This window comes from Adiantum capillus-veneris, chromosome 6 (assembly GCF_014529385.1).
Source record: "Adiantum capillus-veneris isolate H3 chromosome 6, ASM1452938v2, whole genome shotgun sequence".
Lineage (NCBI taxonomy): Eukaryota > Viridiplantae > Streptophyta > Polypodiopsida > Polypodiales > Pteridaceae > Adiantum > Adiantum capillus-veneris.
In genome coordinates, this window is record NC_140936.1 from 76,948,947 (window position 1) to 76,964,800 (window position 15,854).

General features: G+C 38.9%; 1 protein-coding gene across 1 annotated transcript; it reads right to left on the reverse strand.

Annotated features, from left to right (window-relative positions):
- Positions 1–216: 216 nt before the first annotated feature.
- LOC147455728 (uncharacterized) lies at positions 217–1,488 on the reverse strand. The gene is made up of 5 exons (XM_086513748.1): positions 1,282–1,488; positions 987–1,118; positions 677–897; positions 350–578; positions 217–237 (listed from the first exon to the last, which is right to left on the reverse strand). The coding sequence occupies exons 1-5, from the start codon at positions 1,486–1,488 to the stop codon at positions 217–219; spliced, it is 810 nt and encodes a 269-aa protein (XP_086369874.1).
- Between the last annotated feature and the right edge of the window lie 14,366 nt (positions 1,489–15,854).

The following is a 15,854-nucleotide window of genomic DNA, read 5'->3' on the forward strand; positions in this document are numbered from 1 at the left end:
GCACATCGACGGATGTGCCACCAACTCTCATAGTATCGTGAAGCTCTCCTCTCTCTCGGCAATACATGCCCAGAAGCCATGTCTATCCACCATGGACATGCCTCCATCTCCCAAGTAGTGAGCTTATGCATGAAAGGGGAGTACATGCATCCTTCCCTAGTAGATAGTTGTGCCCACTGCTTAGCTAAGAATGGAATCCCTGGTAGAAAGCCTTTTTCAACCAAGAATAATAGAAATCTAAAACAAAATAACAAAATAACATCACTACACACTTCGTAATTATGAAAAGATTGAAATAAAAGTATGATGAGCTTGACATGTAGGCTAGCCGCTGAGATGCCATGCGTACCGTGTCCACTTTCTTCATAGCTTGCTTGTCAACATCTTTTGTCTTAGCTTCAAGAGAGGTCTCCAAAGGATAAAGATAGGGTCGTGCTTCAAACTTGAGCTCCTCAAAGTAAGAGGCAAGAGAGCAATCATGAGGCAACAAAATACCACCAGCAATATTGCTCAAGTCCTCCACAAACTTTGTGGCCCTATCAAAAATCCTTTGTAGAAGGCCCTCTCTACGGATCCAACTACATAACAAGGAAGATGAGAAAAAACTAAAATAATCACAAAAAACTAGCAACTCTACATCAAAGATTCTTGAAAGTCAAAAAGAAACTTTACTCACATGTGATACACATGATCTCCTTTCTTTAAACCATAAGAGGATCTAGTAATCTTATCTGCCTCAAGCAAGGAAACCCATAACAGTTTGCTCAAGACAGGAGCATCCTGCATAGCAATCAAGTTCAGTTTCTCAAGCGTAGCCCAACTATCAGGACCCCATTTGAGTGCAAGAACTCGAACCATCCAATCCGGTCCAAGATTCGGATCAACAATATTTAGCAACTGCAGTTTTTGAGCAATGAAAAGAAAACCAAGTTTAAACAGCTATTACACTATGTGCAAAACACCCAAAACAAAAATAATTCAACCACCTTCCCAACGCGCTCTCCATATTTGAGTGCTAAATCATTCAATATTTTCTCCTCCTCTTTTATAAGTTCTTCATTTGTCATTGTGTGCCTAGCTTGCTCTATTCTTTGGCTCAATTCCTTGGACATTTGAACCTTCAACACATACTTAAAAATAAATAATTTGCAAAAAAACAAGCACATACTCTTTGGCTCAATTACTTGGATATTTTATCCTTCAATACACAATTTAATATATGTAATTTTCACAAAAAGCAAATATAAGATCGTTCCAAAAAAGCAAGCCAAAGACACTCACATCGTATAAGAGCTTTCCCAAGTATCGACGAGTAAGTGGATACCAAGGCTTTACACCCTTTGAGTATTTCTTACGGACTGCAGCAATCAACTTTTGATCTTTTTCTGGTAGCCCTGTAACATAGGCTTCATGATCTGCTGCACAAATGTGGGAGCAGTTGACAAGTTCATCCCTAAGATGCGTGACTACAAGAGCATTAGTATTCATGCTATTCCAAGGTGATATACAATATATACAAAGTTAGAAACACAACATAGAAATTTTCTGCTAATTAAATATATAGAAAGTCATGAAGCTTACAAATTCATTCTTTGCAAGCTACTAAGCAGAGCTATCTCTGGCACTCAAGTAGGATCAATAATTGTACAAAGCACACTGCAATGTTTCTCTTGATCAACGGAGAATCTCTCTTTAATAGCAGCCATCCAAGCGACCGTTCTATGATTACCCTTCCAAACATAGAACATTTTATTAGAGAGAACTTGAAGATTTGGTCTTTTAGAAAGCTCAATTTCAAACTCTTTATGTATATCAACCCATATTGGGTCCCATGAAGTAAGAAGGTCCTCTACAAAAAGATAATCATAGGCAGAAAAGCACACTCAACTACTATTTATGAGAACAACAAAAAACACTATAGAAACAGAGAGTAGGAAAGAACAAAGTGGAGAAATGAAATACTTGTCACATAAGCTTCCTCCTTCTTGCAATTCCAAACTGAAACAATAAAAGCTCCTTTTTCTTGCATGTAGCCCTCCTTTGCAAAAGCAGCTTTCAATCCACTAACATCATCTCATAAGCCTCTCACCCTTGCATAAGGGATCAATCGACATAAAGGAATTGGTGGACAATCAAAACAACTAAACATGCGATTACATTGAAGAATATCTTGTCCTCTATGCATGTAAAGTTTGTGCTCTTCCTCTGTCTCAGTCTCTACTGCTACTTCATCTCTTACGACATAAGGCACTATTTGAAAACATGCCTCTTGTGGGGCAAGAGATTCATCAACTTCATTTATGGAGCCAAGTCCCAAGTCCTGACTTTGCATCTCCTCTTCTTGTGTCTCCAAACCATCTGTCATATCTGTGACAGAGCCTGCACTTATTTGATCTGCTCTCTAAGATACTAGAAGCTTGAGTTGAAGAAAGCCGTCTCCCTCTGCGACCTCGTCCAGGAATTGAAGGACTTGCAAAACAAAACCAAAAACAATTTATTTACTTCACTAAAATTCCCTCTAGGCATCCATGCCGACGCGGATGCCTAGAGGCAATTAGAAAAATCAAAACTTTATCTTATTGATCTCCACCTAAGCATCATGTCGGGTTGGATTGCTAGAGGGGATCTAACAATTAAAAAAAAAGCATGATCAGTTATAAAATTTAATCTTGAGAAATTCTCTCTAGACATCCATGTTGGCGTGGATAGCTTGAGGGAGCTTACTGAGCTTCATAAAACATGATTAAATTCAATGCGAGAATGAACCACTACCCCTAAACCAATGTCACAAGAAACTCCTTCTAGCCATCCATGCTGGCGTGGATGGCTTCAGATAGTTTTAAGAGAAGCTATGCAGCTTTGAAGATTCCCAGAGAGAGCTTATAAATAGGTAGATTTTCACATTCAAAACTCCTTCTAGCCATCCACGCCGGCGTGGATGGCTACAGGTAGTTTAGGCTTAGAATTATAATGATAAGAAAGCCACACAGAAGTCCTGGCAGAGCCTTGGCAACTTATCCCAACACAAGCACTTGGGTTTGAGTTTACGCCATGATTCTCCTATACACTGGCTAGAAGAGTTGGAGGTCCGACTTTGGAATGCAAGTGGAAGGCCATGGAGTACCTTGCCTTGATCGAAAGATTGTCTCTGAGCTCAACTCTCTCTCTCTCTCTCTCTCTCTCTCTCTCTCTCTCTCTCTCTCTCTCTCTCTCTCTGTGGGGGCTGCACTACCCCTCCAATTTCTCTCTCGGGCTTTACAGAGAGCGTCACAGTTACGGAAGGCTTCTAATTCCAATTCAAGCTTTACAGGGTTCAATTCCAATTCAAGCTTTACAGAGAGCGTTACAGTTACAGAAGGCTTCTAATTTTAATTAAAACATAAGCCTTACAAACATAGCCTTAAAACATTGAAAAAAAAAACTACCTATAGCCATCCACGCCGGCGTGGATGGCTACAGGTAGTTTACAAATCTACCTGGCAGGAGGTTTTCGGGCCGAGGTAGACTCCCTTCTCCCTTCTCCCTTCTCCCTTCTCCGAGCTTGGTTCGAGTTGTGTTGTCGAACCTTGAGCGCTTGAGAGATTAACTCATTAGACCAATATTAACTCATTCAGAGAGATTAGGCTTGAGAGATTACCTAATATAAGCTAATACAATAGGCCTGTATGCAGAAAGCCTCAGTGGGCACAATGCAAGAAAGCCTCAGAGCGTGCAGGCAAGGAGCGTGAAAGGCGCAGGGAAGCAGCACTTGAGGGCTTGAAAGGGTGCAAGAAAGCGCAGAAAACAGCCTGAGAGATTGCGCAAAAAATGGCCTTAGAGATGCTGAGAGAGAGGCGCAACAGAAGTGTTAAAAATCTATATTAGGGGTCTGACTTGCTTTAAAAAAATACAGTAGGGGCCTACAGGCCCCTTTCATATAATGAAACCATGACCACCAGAAGGCCGGTTGCCCCTTTCCCACCACCTCTAGACGGCCGGTTGCCAATCACGTCGACTACAATTTTATTAAGGGAAAATTACGAAAATACCCCTCTAATTTGTGGAAATTCCCAAAATACCCCTCAAATTTCAAAAATTACCAAAATACCCTTACATCTATTTTGATTGGACTATTCACGATTTTCTAACCTTTATTCTTATTTGACAATTTAGATCCGTTTTTAAGTTCTTAGCATGTAATTCGTCACAAATTACCGTGCAAAAAGGGTAATTATATCTAAAAATAAAGAAGAAATTACTCTCCAAAGCCTATGTAACACACCTAAACTCTATTTTAAGCATCTTGTATTGATAGGCAGTCAGTCTTCTTATGAAAAGCTACAATTTTTTTTGCCTTTCAAGAAATTTAATCTCAGGACAAGGGGTACTTTAGGAATTTTGGAAAACTTGAAGGGCATTTTAGGAATTTAATATTGGGGCTTTTTTGGGAATTTTTGAAATTTGAGGGTTTTTTTGGGAATTCTCGCAAATTAGAGGGGTATTTTGGTAATTTTCCCTTTTATTAACTAAGAGCAGCCATGAACTGACACACCCCAATCCTTTAAACCTAAGCTATTGTCGCTTTCTCTGTCTATCGATCCCCCCATAGTACTGTGGTGTAGCTCCTTTTAATTTCATTGGTGGCCTCTCTAACAAACTCAATAGGCAACCACTCTTTTCAGCATGCAAAAACTTGTCTTAGAATTTAATAAACCAAAAACACTTAGCAGTGTGTAAACACCCTTAACTTCGGCATGGGATATTGTGCATGGGACATTTAACTGGGTAGGTGAAGTTCGGTTGTCATTAATATGCTCGATTGACTGAAATCGTAAAACTAAAAGAACCAAAAGCAGCTTCGTTTTTAGTGTTTTAACAATTAAAAGCAGGCTCGTTTTTTTTAGTGTTTTTAAAACTAAAACAGGTTCTTTTTTAGTGTTTTTAAAACTAAAAGCAGGTTCGTTTTTTAAGCACTTTATATTTCATGTTGTGACTATATTATATAGTGAATTATTATATCTAATATATATTTTATAAAAACAATAATTGTTGTTCATGGGAACACGAACGTGCAATATTCTTGGCGGCTTGTGGTTATGGATAGAATTTTAAGGATATCAAACTATTCTATTTACACCCGCTGTATCAATCAGAACCATGCCACTGCTCTTTGATATTCTTACCTTCTACTAAACACACTGTTAACCCATGGGGAGATGCATTACAGTTTTTGGTCCAGGGCGTGGACAGAAGCTAGTGCTTATGTTTGATACTAGAATTTATTCTTTGCCAGTTGCTTCTTTGCAAGAACATTTTGAACTTCGTGATGCTAATTTCTGTCTTCGTCCACTAACATTATCTGGACTGCAAGTAAAGGTAGAAGCTACTATATCATCAGATGGTGAGCAAACTTTTATGCTTGATCATGAACAACACCAGTTCTACAAGGTGGATATGAGAAGTGAGGATCAGATTGATGCTAGCATTGGCAGAGTTTCTCAAGACATGAAAGACAAGAAAGTACCTCTCTCTGAGATCAATGCGAGTGTTATTGACATGATTAAGTGCATGCCATTGCAAAGCAATTCATATATTTCCCTCCATCAAGCCAAGAAAGTGGTCTATACTGATGAGCTACCAGCTCATTATGATGGGTATATTGCTTTTGAATTACCGCCATGTGGTAATTCTTCAGGTATGAGTGGTATGGAGCAAAGACATGATAGTCACATGTGGACAGAGTATGTCACTTGTAGCAGTGATAGTTTTAATGGCATTGTCAGATTTAGTAGATGCTCTGGGCATTTGCGTTGCATAAACATTGATTGTCCATTTTATTTGCGCTCAAATATGTTGAATGAGTCTCAATGGCGAGGTCGGCTTGTTAAATCTAGTCCTAAAGAATTGATCTCTTCTCAGTATGGCACACTGGTATGCACTCATTGTGGACAAATTCTGAATGTGTATCTATATGTCCTGCAGTTATTTACTATTGTTTGCCTAGAGATAAGCATAATTGTACTAGGTGTGTTTTGCATCTTGGAGAACATAATCATCCATGTGCAGAAGGGAGGAGTCGGATGGTTGAAAGTCACATAGATCTTGATTGAGCAAGTCGGGACCCTTTGGTGACAGTGAAACAATTGGAGCGGGCCACCACTAATGATCTTATCATGGAAAAGCTTATTGGAGCAGGTTCAACTGCAAGTGCTATGATTGAAGATTTGGAATTTCCTGAATTCCTTGACAGTATGACTCCCCTGTCAAATAAAAGGAGAGTCGAACAAAGTTTGGAGTCTGCAAAAAGATCAAAGAATATCACTTCAAAGGTCTTGAGGTAGTGCTTGACTTGAAAAACAAGTGCATATATCCTTTTATCCATAGTATCCTTTTTCCAGGCCAATTAGGTGATAAAGTACAACCTCATGTATTTAAAATGTCAATTAAAGGATCGGGCAGTGGAGTTGATTTGGTGAATCGCATGCGTCCTGGAGGTAATTTGGAGCAAATGTGGGTGCACTTTGATCATGCTCACCGTGTTCAAGGATGGCCGACTATGTCAGTTGTCTATGACCCTTATGTACGAGAGCTACTCACCATTGCAACTGCTGAGTTTAGCGTGGAAAATAAATATGCTCAGATTGAATTTTGGAAGATGTTGAACAATGTGGTTAAGCAACAGGGTTTTGATAAGCCAGAGTTCAGGGGATTTATGGCAGATGAAGCTAGTGCTAATTGGATTATTGTGCGTATTGTTTATTTTGGAGGAGCAAAGAAGTCTACTCCAAACAAAGAGAGATCATGTTTGTTTCATTGGGAGCAAAGTATGGTTCGACATACTGTCAAGTGCATCCGTCCAGCATTTCAAGAGGAGCACAAGATTTTGTGTCGCAAGTGGAGAACTGCACCTACAAAGAATGCGATTGAGCATTGTAAGGGAGAGCTTAGAAGATTTTGGAAAACAGGAATGGCCATTGAAGGGGAGATTGCTTCATTGGAGACATGGTTGGCTTGGTGGGATGTACGAGTGCCTCATTGGGGGGAAAGATTTGTATCACAAGATGCTGCAGGTATCTTTGTCCCTAACACAAACTTGTCTGAGTCAAAACATGCTAGTATGTGTGCCCCGGTTGGTTACGAGGATCACATAAGTTTGTATGAGGCAGCATGTGCAGATATGGCTTTAGCTGTGCTTCAAAGTGTGAAATATAATACCTATTTGATAGGTGTTGGGAGCTCCACCGGTCCCAGCATTAAAGATTTGGCAGATCGCTTCATGAACCGACCTTCATCTACTTCCGCGACAGCTGGAAAGAAACTAGTTGACCTCACACATTCTTCAATGCATGAAATGGGTGTCAATAGTCCTGAAATGAATAGAAATATACTCCAAGAGAAGAGTATTCGAAAAAAGAGGCCAATTTTTGTTGATGCAAATATTGTCTTGGAGGAGGATAGCCACAGGCCAGAGTATGTTACAATGACAACTTCAATTGGTGAACTTCAACACAAAAAATAAGCTTCAAAGGATGTCCCATATCTCGAAGTAAATGTAGCAAAGTCAGTTTGGGCAATAAGGAGAACAGAACCTGGGCGAAAGATGACTTGTTATGGTGTGATGTCAAAAGATGGAGATCGATGTGGGCGGTTCATTAATGCCTGTTCAACGGATGCCAAAATAGGGGTGCCAGCTCCTTGTTTTTGGGGTCGCAGGAAATATCCTCCATCTGGTTCACAATTGGGAGGCCTTGTGGAAGGGTTCATTTGGTTTTGTAATTCCAATAACATGCACACCTCGAAGGTTCACAACATAGTCGAAGGGCCACCAGGTCCAGCTCCCGGTGTTTGGGTGGTCGTAGAGGGCACAAATGTGCAACCTCAAGAGGTAACACAACTGCAAGCCAATGGTTTTGTTTTGCAAGCAGGAGCTACATCAGCATCAAGAATGCATGAAACAGTTCCATTGAACCAAACAGTTGCTAGCAGCATCCATCCCAAATTTAGAGATGGAAAGATTGTGAAATGGAGATCACGATTAACAAAGGAGTTTCATGGCAAGATTGAAGTGGGTAGAACCATGGCAACAGGGTTGGTGCGAGAGGTCATTGTGGTTTGCAATGAAACACATGTTTTCTATGTTAATATTGTGGGGTCAAGTGCAAAGGGAGTGACATACTCTACGACAATGTCAGATTTTCCTAGATGTACTTGTGAGGATTTTCAAAACCGGGAAAACAAGCGCCTTGTGTATATGCCATGTAAGCACATTTACTTCATATTTCTGCAAGTACTTGGCCTTGACCCTCATGCTCATGAGTTCATGCATCAGGCGGCTTTAATGAAATTGGAGCTAGTCCAAGCACTTGGAGGTTCACGGGTGCTGATGCAGCCTTAAAGGCTTGTGGACCTTGCTATAGTTTTATAGAAGTAGTTTTTTCGGTGATATGTGCTTATGGATATTAACTTTTGCCCCAAATATTCTAGTGCAGCAGTATTTTTTTTGTTGCACTCTCCATTTTGATTTGTAGATGCAATACACCTTTCTGGTTAATTTCAATGTTGATGGAAGGTTTTTGGCATGTGTTAGAGATAGAACAATTTAAAATTATTTTTATAGGTTAAGAAACTAAGTAGGGAGTATCTCTAACCAACAAAAATCCAAGATATTGTGGTGTGTTGTCGACTCTACCTACACGACCAAACCAAGTGTGCCTCTCTATCATCCGGCACCTCCTTATATTACCATCAAGCAGTTACAACCATAACATGTCTGATCACACTAGATGGCCGGACTCTACCTACACAACACCACACCACAATATATACAACTAATATATTGCACAAGGATATAAAAAAACATTGTAAGTTTTGTAAAGTTTATGGTTTGCGTAATTTTATATTACAAGGATATCAAAAAAAAGTTTGTGGTTTGTGTAATTTTGTATTACAAGGATATAAAAAAAAGTTTATGGTTTGCGTAATTTTGTATTGCAACTAATATATTGCACAAGGATATCAAAAAAATTTGTATTACAAGGATATCAAAAAAAAGTTTATGGTTTGCGTAATTTTGTATTACAACTAATATATTGCACAAGGATATATAAAAAAATTGTTAGTTTTGCTTGGTTTATGGTTTGCTCGCTTTTATTGGCTCGGATTTTGGGATTCCTCAAGCTTCTTAGCTCATGTAGATTCCTTGGATGAGGCCATGCTTTTATTACCTCCAACTTTGATGGATCCATACGGACACCATTTTGAGAGATAATGTGACCTAAATATTGAATCTCTTGTAGGAAAAATTCACTTTTCTTTTGATTAATGAAAAACTTATTCTCTCTCACAACTTGAAAGATTACTTGGAGATGTCACTTGTGCTCCTCAAGAGAATTTGAGTGGCCTGAAGACTTTTGTCCATCGTGAGTTTGAATGCGGCTGGAGCATTTGCCAAGCCAAAACTTGTAACTTATCAAATAGATCTTCTATCGGCGGCACGGGAATTTTTGTATTTTAATATTGATCCTATTTAGTGCTCTATAGTCGACACACATGTGATATGTGGCATATTTCATTTGCACTAAAAGTAGTGGTGAACAGAATGGAGAGCAGCTAGACCTCACCATCCCTTTTTCCACCAATTCATGCACTTGCCTCATGATCTCCTCTTGTTGAGCTTGTGAAACTCAATAAGGAGGTTTATTAGGCGGTGAGCTTCCTAGTAGAAGCTCTATTGCATAGTCATCATCCCCTCGTTTTGGAGGTAGCTCAATAGCGATTTCATCAATGAAAACATCTTGGAATCCATTTAGGAAATTAGATAACTCTAATTCCTCTTGATTCCTTTTCTTGCTACTTGTGAAAACATTAGAATCATTTACAGGTTGTCTAACAAAAATCATATTGACTTATTAAAAGCAAGCGTATACTAGGGATATGGAGTTCCCTGAATCATTAGCGTCTATGTACATGCTCTTTTCTCTGTAGGTGAAATAGATTCTCCTTTCAGGGAACTTCATGTTGGCAGCCATGCTCTTTCACCAGGGATATGGTGTTTCCTGAATCATTAGCGTCTATGTACATGCTCTTTTCCCTGTATAGGTGAAATAGATTCTCCTTTCAGGGAACTTCATGTTGGCAGCCATGCGGTTGAACCATGGTGCCTCTAGGATAACATCCTAATGTTGGAGAGGAGAGATAAAAAAAACTCTTCTTTGTCGACTTAGCTTTGGACATGAAGCCTCAATTTTTCAATCAAGGGAGTAACGAAGGCTTGCTATCCCTTGAAAGCTCCATTGGCAGTTACAATATCTCCCATCTCGAAAGCTTGAATTCCCAACTTAGTGGCCAAGTCTGTTGATATGAAGTTGTGAGTAGAGGCAGGGTCAAAGAGAATAAGGGCATCATGCTCCCTTACTTTTCCCCAAGCATAGGAGAGAGGTGATCCTTTTTGCAATGAGCATCCTCTTTTGGAGCTTCGATGGTGGAAGCTCTAGGAGTCTGCGGGCATTTCTCTTGGGGCAAGAACGATATCCATGTCCTTGCTCCCCACACTTAAAAAACTTATGGTCCTTGCGAAAAGCTTCAAGATCTTCATGAGAGAGTTTGTTTTTACCTTTGTAAACTCCCTTCTCCTTGGACCGATTGTTGTTGTTATTGTTATTGGAATCACCTTGGGATGAATTTTGGGCATTGGTTTTCCCCTTTGCATCTCTTTTGTCTTTGTTTTCCATGGGCTTGACATTCCATCTAGCCCCTTGTTGGAAATTGATACCAGAAGCAACCATAGGGTGGTGGATGACTTCGGTGGTAGTGCTAGGCCATTGTGAGTTGACATACTCGGCCATTTCTTCAGGTAATACCACATAAAATTGTTGCTTTTGTTCAACGAAGTATATCCTTTGAAAGACTGTAGCTTTGAGATGTAAATCCCAAAACTTGTCTACCTATTTGTGGATAGACTCGTTGAAGAGCAGCTTCAAGCTCCGCCATTCGGTAAGCACTTTGTCCTTTGCATCGCTTGCAAGGAATTGCTTCATGATGGAAACTCGAAGAGTTTTCCATGTCTTTGGGGCCTTGCCATTGCCACGAAGGATAGCCCACGAGCAGATTTTTGGAAGTGCATAGCTACATGGCGTAGCTTGGAGGACTCCATGAAGCCCTCGTCTCCAAAGGCCGCATCAAATTGTTGGATAAAGGCCAATACTTTGTCTATGGCACCAAAGGTGCCATCATAGGTGAGAAAAGAGATACTCTTTCTTTGCTCTTTGAACTTCTTGAGCTTTTTTTATCTTCGCCATGCAGGGTATGATTTGTGATGGCCTCCCCTCTTGTATTCTCTAGGAGAATAGCCATAGCTTTCGTCGGAAGAGGAGGAAGGTGAAGAAGAAGGAGAAGAGGGTGACCTCTTTCTTGCCTTTTTATTCCTTTGTTTCCTCTCTTCCCTTTTGGAGTAATGAGGAGAAGGACTAAGGATTGATCGTTTCCTCTTGGGAGGAGTTGGCGATAGTTTAGACCGCCGTCTTCATGGAGCCACATCTTTAGAGGAACTTAGGGATTCACTTCTTTCTCGTTCTTTGGATTCTTATGGGAGAGAGTCTTCTTTTGGTTGTTTCATCAAGAGGCCTCCTTAAATCTCTCTCCTCTTGGAGAGGAAAGGAAATCCCATAAGCACGAAGCTGTTGGGTAAATTTGGCTTGCAAAGTAGGGTTTCCCATAGCTTGATGCAACCCAGTTACAAGATAATTGATAAACATGGGGGCATCATCATTAGCACCTTCATGTGCAGAATCAAAGTTATCAATGTTCATTCTACTCTCTTGGTTATTGTCAGCCATGCTAATTATACTATGTGTTTACTTAGTGTATCCTTTGGCAATTCAAAACCTTAGTTGCTACCCCTCTTAGCCTTTAAAAATAAGCACTTACGTATCTACACCCATGGCTAGACTTGATTAATTATAGAGAGTAGTGGAGTGGGTCTAGCATAACAAAATTGTTGAGAGATAGCTCCTTTCAAACTTCTTATGGCTCAATAATGGTAAAGCCGTAGGCAAGTCTAAAAAGACCCCATTATTAAGACCAAAGCTCCCGAGGTGTGCACCATATTCCACATAGTGGGCTCAACAAAATAGATAATAGATCCCTGTCCCACTTACCCTAATATAATTAACAAAATCAACAATTAATAGGCTACTCAAGGATCTCTCTTCTTAAGCAAGAAAGAGAAACCAAATGCTCTGATACCAATGTAATGGGAATGGCATATGAACTTTGAGAATAGCGGAATTAAGAGAAATAGAGTGAGCATTTTTGTAGATCACTTTGATAACATAGAGGGTGAACTTAAATGATGGTAGCAACATGAACATAGTACTTAATTAACTTGGCGTGAACAATACTTTTACAAGAGAGAGAGAGTATTAGAGAACATGACAATAGTCGAGGACCGGATTTACTTGGAGTTGGCGGTCCCCCCTCCAAAAGGTATTTGTATTATAGATTCTCCCATCAAGAGAGACCTGGTACAATAAAATCTTTGTGTTCCTTGTGACCTTGGTGATGCTATGAAGATGGAAAGATTCATGCATCATGAGCATAACATAGACTTTGCAGAAAACATTAACTATCCCAAGCCTCAGTCCCAAGGCCTCAAACACCTTCGAAGGTGGAGAGCTAGTAGGGAATGAGGGTAGGGAAGAGGAAGAATAATCATTCATAGGATAAAGAAATAGTTCCTCACTTATCATCACTCTTCTTGCTTAGCATAGCATAATAGCATAGTAATGAAGATGAAGAAGATGGCAAGCTTAAGCATTGAAGCATGGCTCTTGGCTGGATTTTCATTCCATAACCAAGAGTGTTGGTGTAGGCTCTTCACTTCTCCACAAAGCTTGGAGAAGGAGATGGAGCTCTTGCACTTTGCACTCCACACAATGAGAGAATGTGTGTGTATGTGTGGGAGAGTATACCCCCCTCTCATGCTTGGTCCACCTCTCTTTCTCTCTCTGTCTCTCATATTATTTAATTATTTTATTTGGACATGTGTCCTCTTTTTCTTCTTTGAGAGAAAGTATTTAATTATTTATTTTTATGCATCTAAATTCTCATTGGACCGCTTTAAAATCTAGTAAATAGGATTTAAGCACATCATGAGGGCCACATGTGGAGGATCATTTGAACATGTGTCTTTTATGCTTCTTAAGTCATTTGGTTTGAATTGAATACTTCAAGCACTTAGTCAATCAAGCATGGAAAACCATGGATGCCTCTTGAGAGTTTATCTTTGAATTGAACACTTCAAGAACCTTAGTCATTTTTAGCATAAAAATCACCTCAAGCTTTGGGCAAGGTTCCCACAAACATTTTAAGCACTTTAGTTAGCAAGCCGACAAGCACCTCATGCTTGGGTAGGGTTCCCACCTCAAGGTCATCCCTAGCTTGCCTAAGGTCAAGGGACTTTTTAACACTAATTTATGGAGGTCTTTAATGAAGCTAACCCTAAGGTCTTTTAAGCTCCATTAGATGCACATTGCTCTTTGATAGACTACCTCCTTTTGGACCCCTAATGAGATGTAACCATCTCTCCTCTTGGTCCCTTTCTCAGGTAAATCTAGAAGCACTTATTGCACATTGCTCTTTGGTAGACCATCTCCTTTTGGACCCCTATTGAGATGCAATCATTTCTCCTTTTGGTTCCCTGTTGAGATAGGTCTAAAAGCACATATCTATATCCTAACTCTTGTTCCCCTTTGATCTTCTCATATTAAATGGTCAGTTTAATATGAGAAAATCATTTGGTAAAGTTAGATATTATATTTTATGAAACTAAAGGCCGAACTATTTTCTCTTTATGGTTTAGGAAAAATTAAAACCATTCCATTTGAAGCTTTATGCTTTGGCTGTTTGATGTCAATATTAAGTTGGTGGCGGGGAGGAAACTCTTTTAGGCAACTTTGGCATGATTACTGTCCAAATGCTTATGGTTTCAATGATGATAAAATCTCAAACCTGCTAGTTTTTTTACCTAAATATGTTAAGTGGGTATGCTAGTTTTGACATTTGCCTTGGGATTGATTGAGCATTGTATGCTCCTTCCCATAGGTCCTTCTCTGATTTTAGGTTGTTGGTTCTCACTCATTGATAAATGATCTCTCTTCTCTGGCGAGTTGTTTGAAAGTAATGGGCTGACCAAATATTGTGGTTTCATTGTTTTGAACTCATGATTGGGTATTATGCCGTTGACTTACTATTTCTAATTAATAAATGTGGGTAGTTGCTTTAATTTATGAAGGATTATACTTCTAGTCTTAGTTGAGACATAACCTACTAATCGGACTGTGGATATTCTTTACTCATTTAGGGGAGAAACTACTAAAATCCTTCTAACACTAGTAGTCTACCCTAATATTGCATGGGAAATTAAGCATATGTTATGATACTGACGGGCATTTGTACAATTGGCATTTAGCTTAATATAATGTTGGATATTTTTGACTGGGTAGTGATTAAACCCTTAGCATTGATAAGTTATAATTTTGGAGTTCCTAAAACTATTAAGGTACATTACACTATTTTTCTGAGTCAAATCTATGATAGAAACTAAAATCTAGGAAAGGCAACCAATTGTTTTGACTTTTTGTGTTTTAGTACCATTGTGGGGTTTTTTAAACACCAAAAAAAGGGTGCTTCTTGTATGGCTTGGAACTCCCACACTGGTAAAGCCTATCGGTTCATGAAATTTATGAGAAAGTAATGATTGTTAGTTAGAGTTTTAACTTTGACCATTATTGACTTTGCAGGCATAATAGGTTTACAAATCATAAGTTAGCATTAGTTGGTTAAAGAGCATGCTTGTGACACATGTGTATAAATCTTAGGTTTCATTTGTAACAAGAACCTCTCAAAGCCTGAAGTGGTTTAACAAAAAAGCTTCTTGGAATAAAAATGGGTAAAACACTTGGATCAGAAGGGGTGTTGGCCTTGTGAATCAGAACTTAATCTAATTAATAGGTATAGTTTCCTTAAAAATTTGGGGTAACTACTTACTTTCACAGCCTATTATAAAGATCTCACTTGGATCAGAAGGGTTGATGGCCTTCTTATCACAAACTTAAAAAGAATCTTTAAAAAAAAGAGAGAAGAAGAAACACAATTGATCACAAGGGATAATGGCCTTCTAATCTCAAAAAATTGTGACAGCTTCATACCATTTCCTCTAAAAATGGATACTTGTCGGTATTGAACACTGCATGGATGATAGGTATAAATTAAAAGTTTTTAAGTAGGACATGGATAACAACTGATACGGTTCATTGACACATGTAAAACGTATTCAAGGCTAATGAATTTGTTGTTTTGTTTATATGGATGCAGGAGAGGACTCTATCTTTACTTATGATTTTTTTGGCGTAGCTGTTGCCCTTCACTATCGAACCTAGACTCTTCCACTTTAGAATCAGTCGTTCTTGGCTATGTTATGTACAAAACACTAGAATGATATCTCATTCTCACTATGATGTACAAAAATAAATCAAAGACTGAGTCGATTTTGTGCTAATTCTTGTCCTTTGTCTAAAGCCAGCTGTCTTTTGAATTGTTATGTTCTTTTGTATATAAGTATAAGTCTAAAAACAGCAACCTGGGTTGTATTTAGGTGCGGTTTTGAAAATTATACGTATAAAATACTATTATACGTCGTAATCCTTAATAATTTTTGAATATCCATATTTTTCTTTTTGTTTTGAAAGATTTTTTGATCGAAAAGGACCCATCAAAAGATCTTTCAATTGAAGAAAATACTTATAAAATGAACAGTTGTCAATTTTGATTGAAATCAGTGACTGTCTCTTGAATTGTTAGATCTTTAGAAACTACCA

Excerpts from the sequence above, each read along its gene's own strand:
- LOC147455728 (XM_086513748.1), bottom strand. The coding sequence starts at position 1,488 with ATGAATACTAATGCTCTTGTAGTCACGCATCTTAGGGATGAACTTGTC. Across the intron at positions 1,119-1,281 it reads TGGGAAAGCTCTTATACGAT|GTTCAAATGTCCAAGGAATT; the intron begins GTGAGTGTCTTT and ends TATGTGTTGAAG. Across the intron at positions 579-676 it reads GGAGATCATGTGTATCACAT|TTGGATCCGTAGAGAGGGCC; the intron begins GTGAGTAAAGTT and ends CTTGTTATGTAG.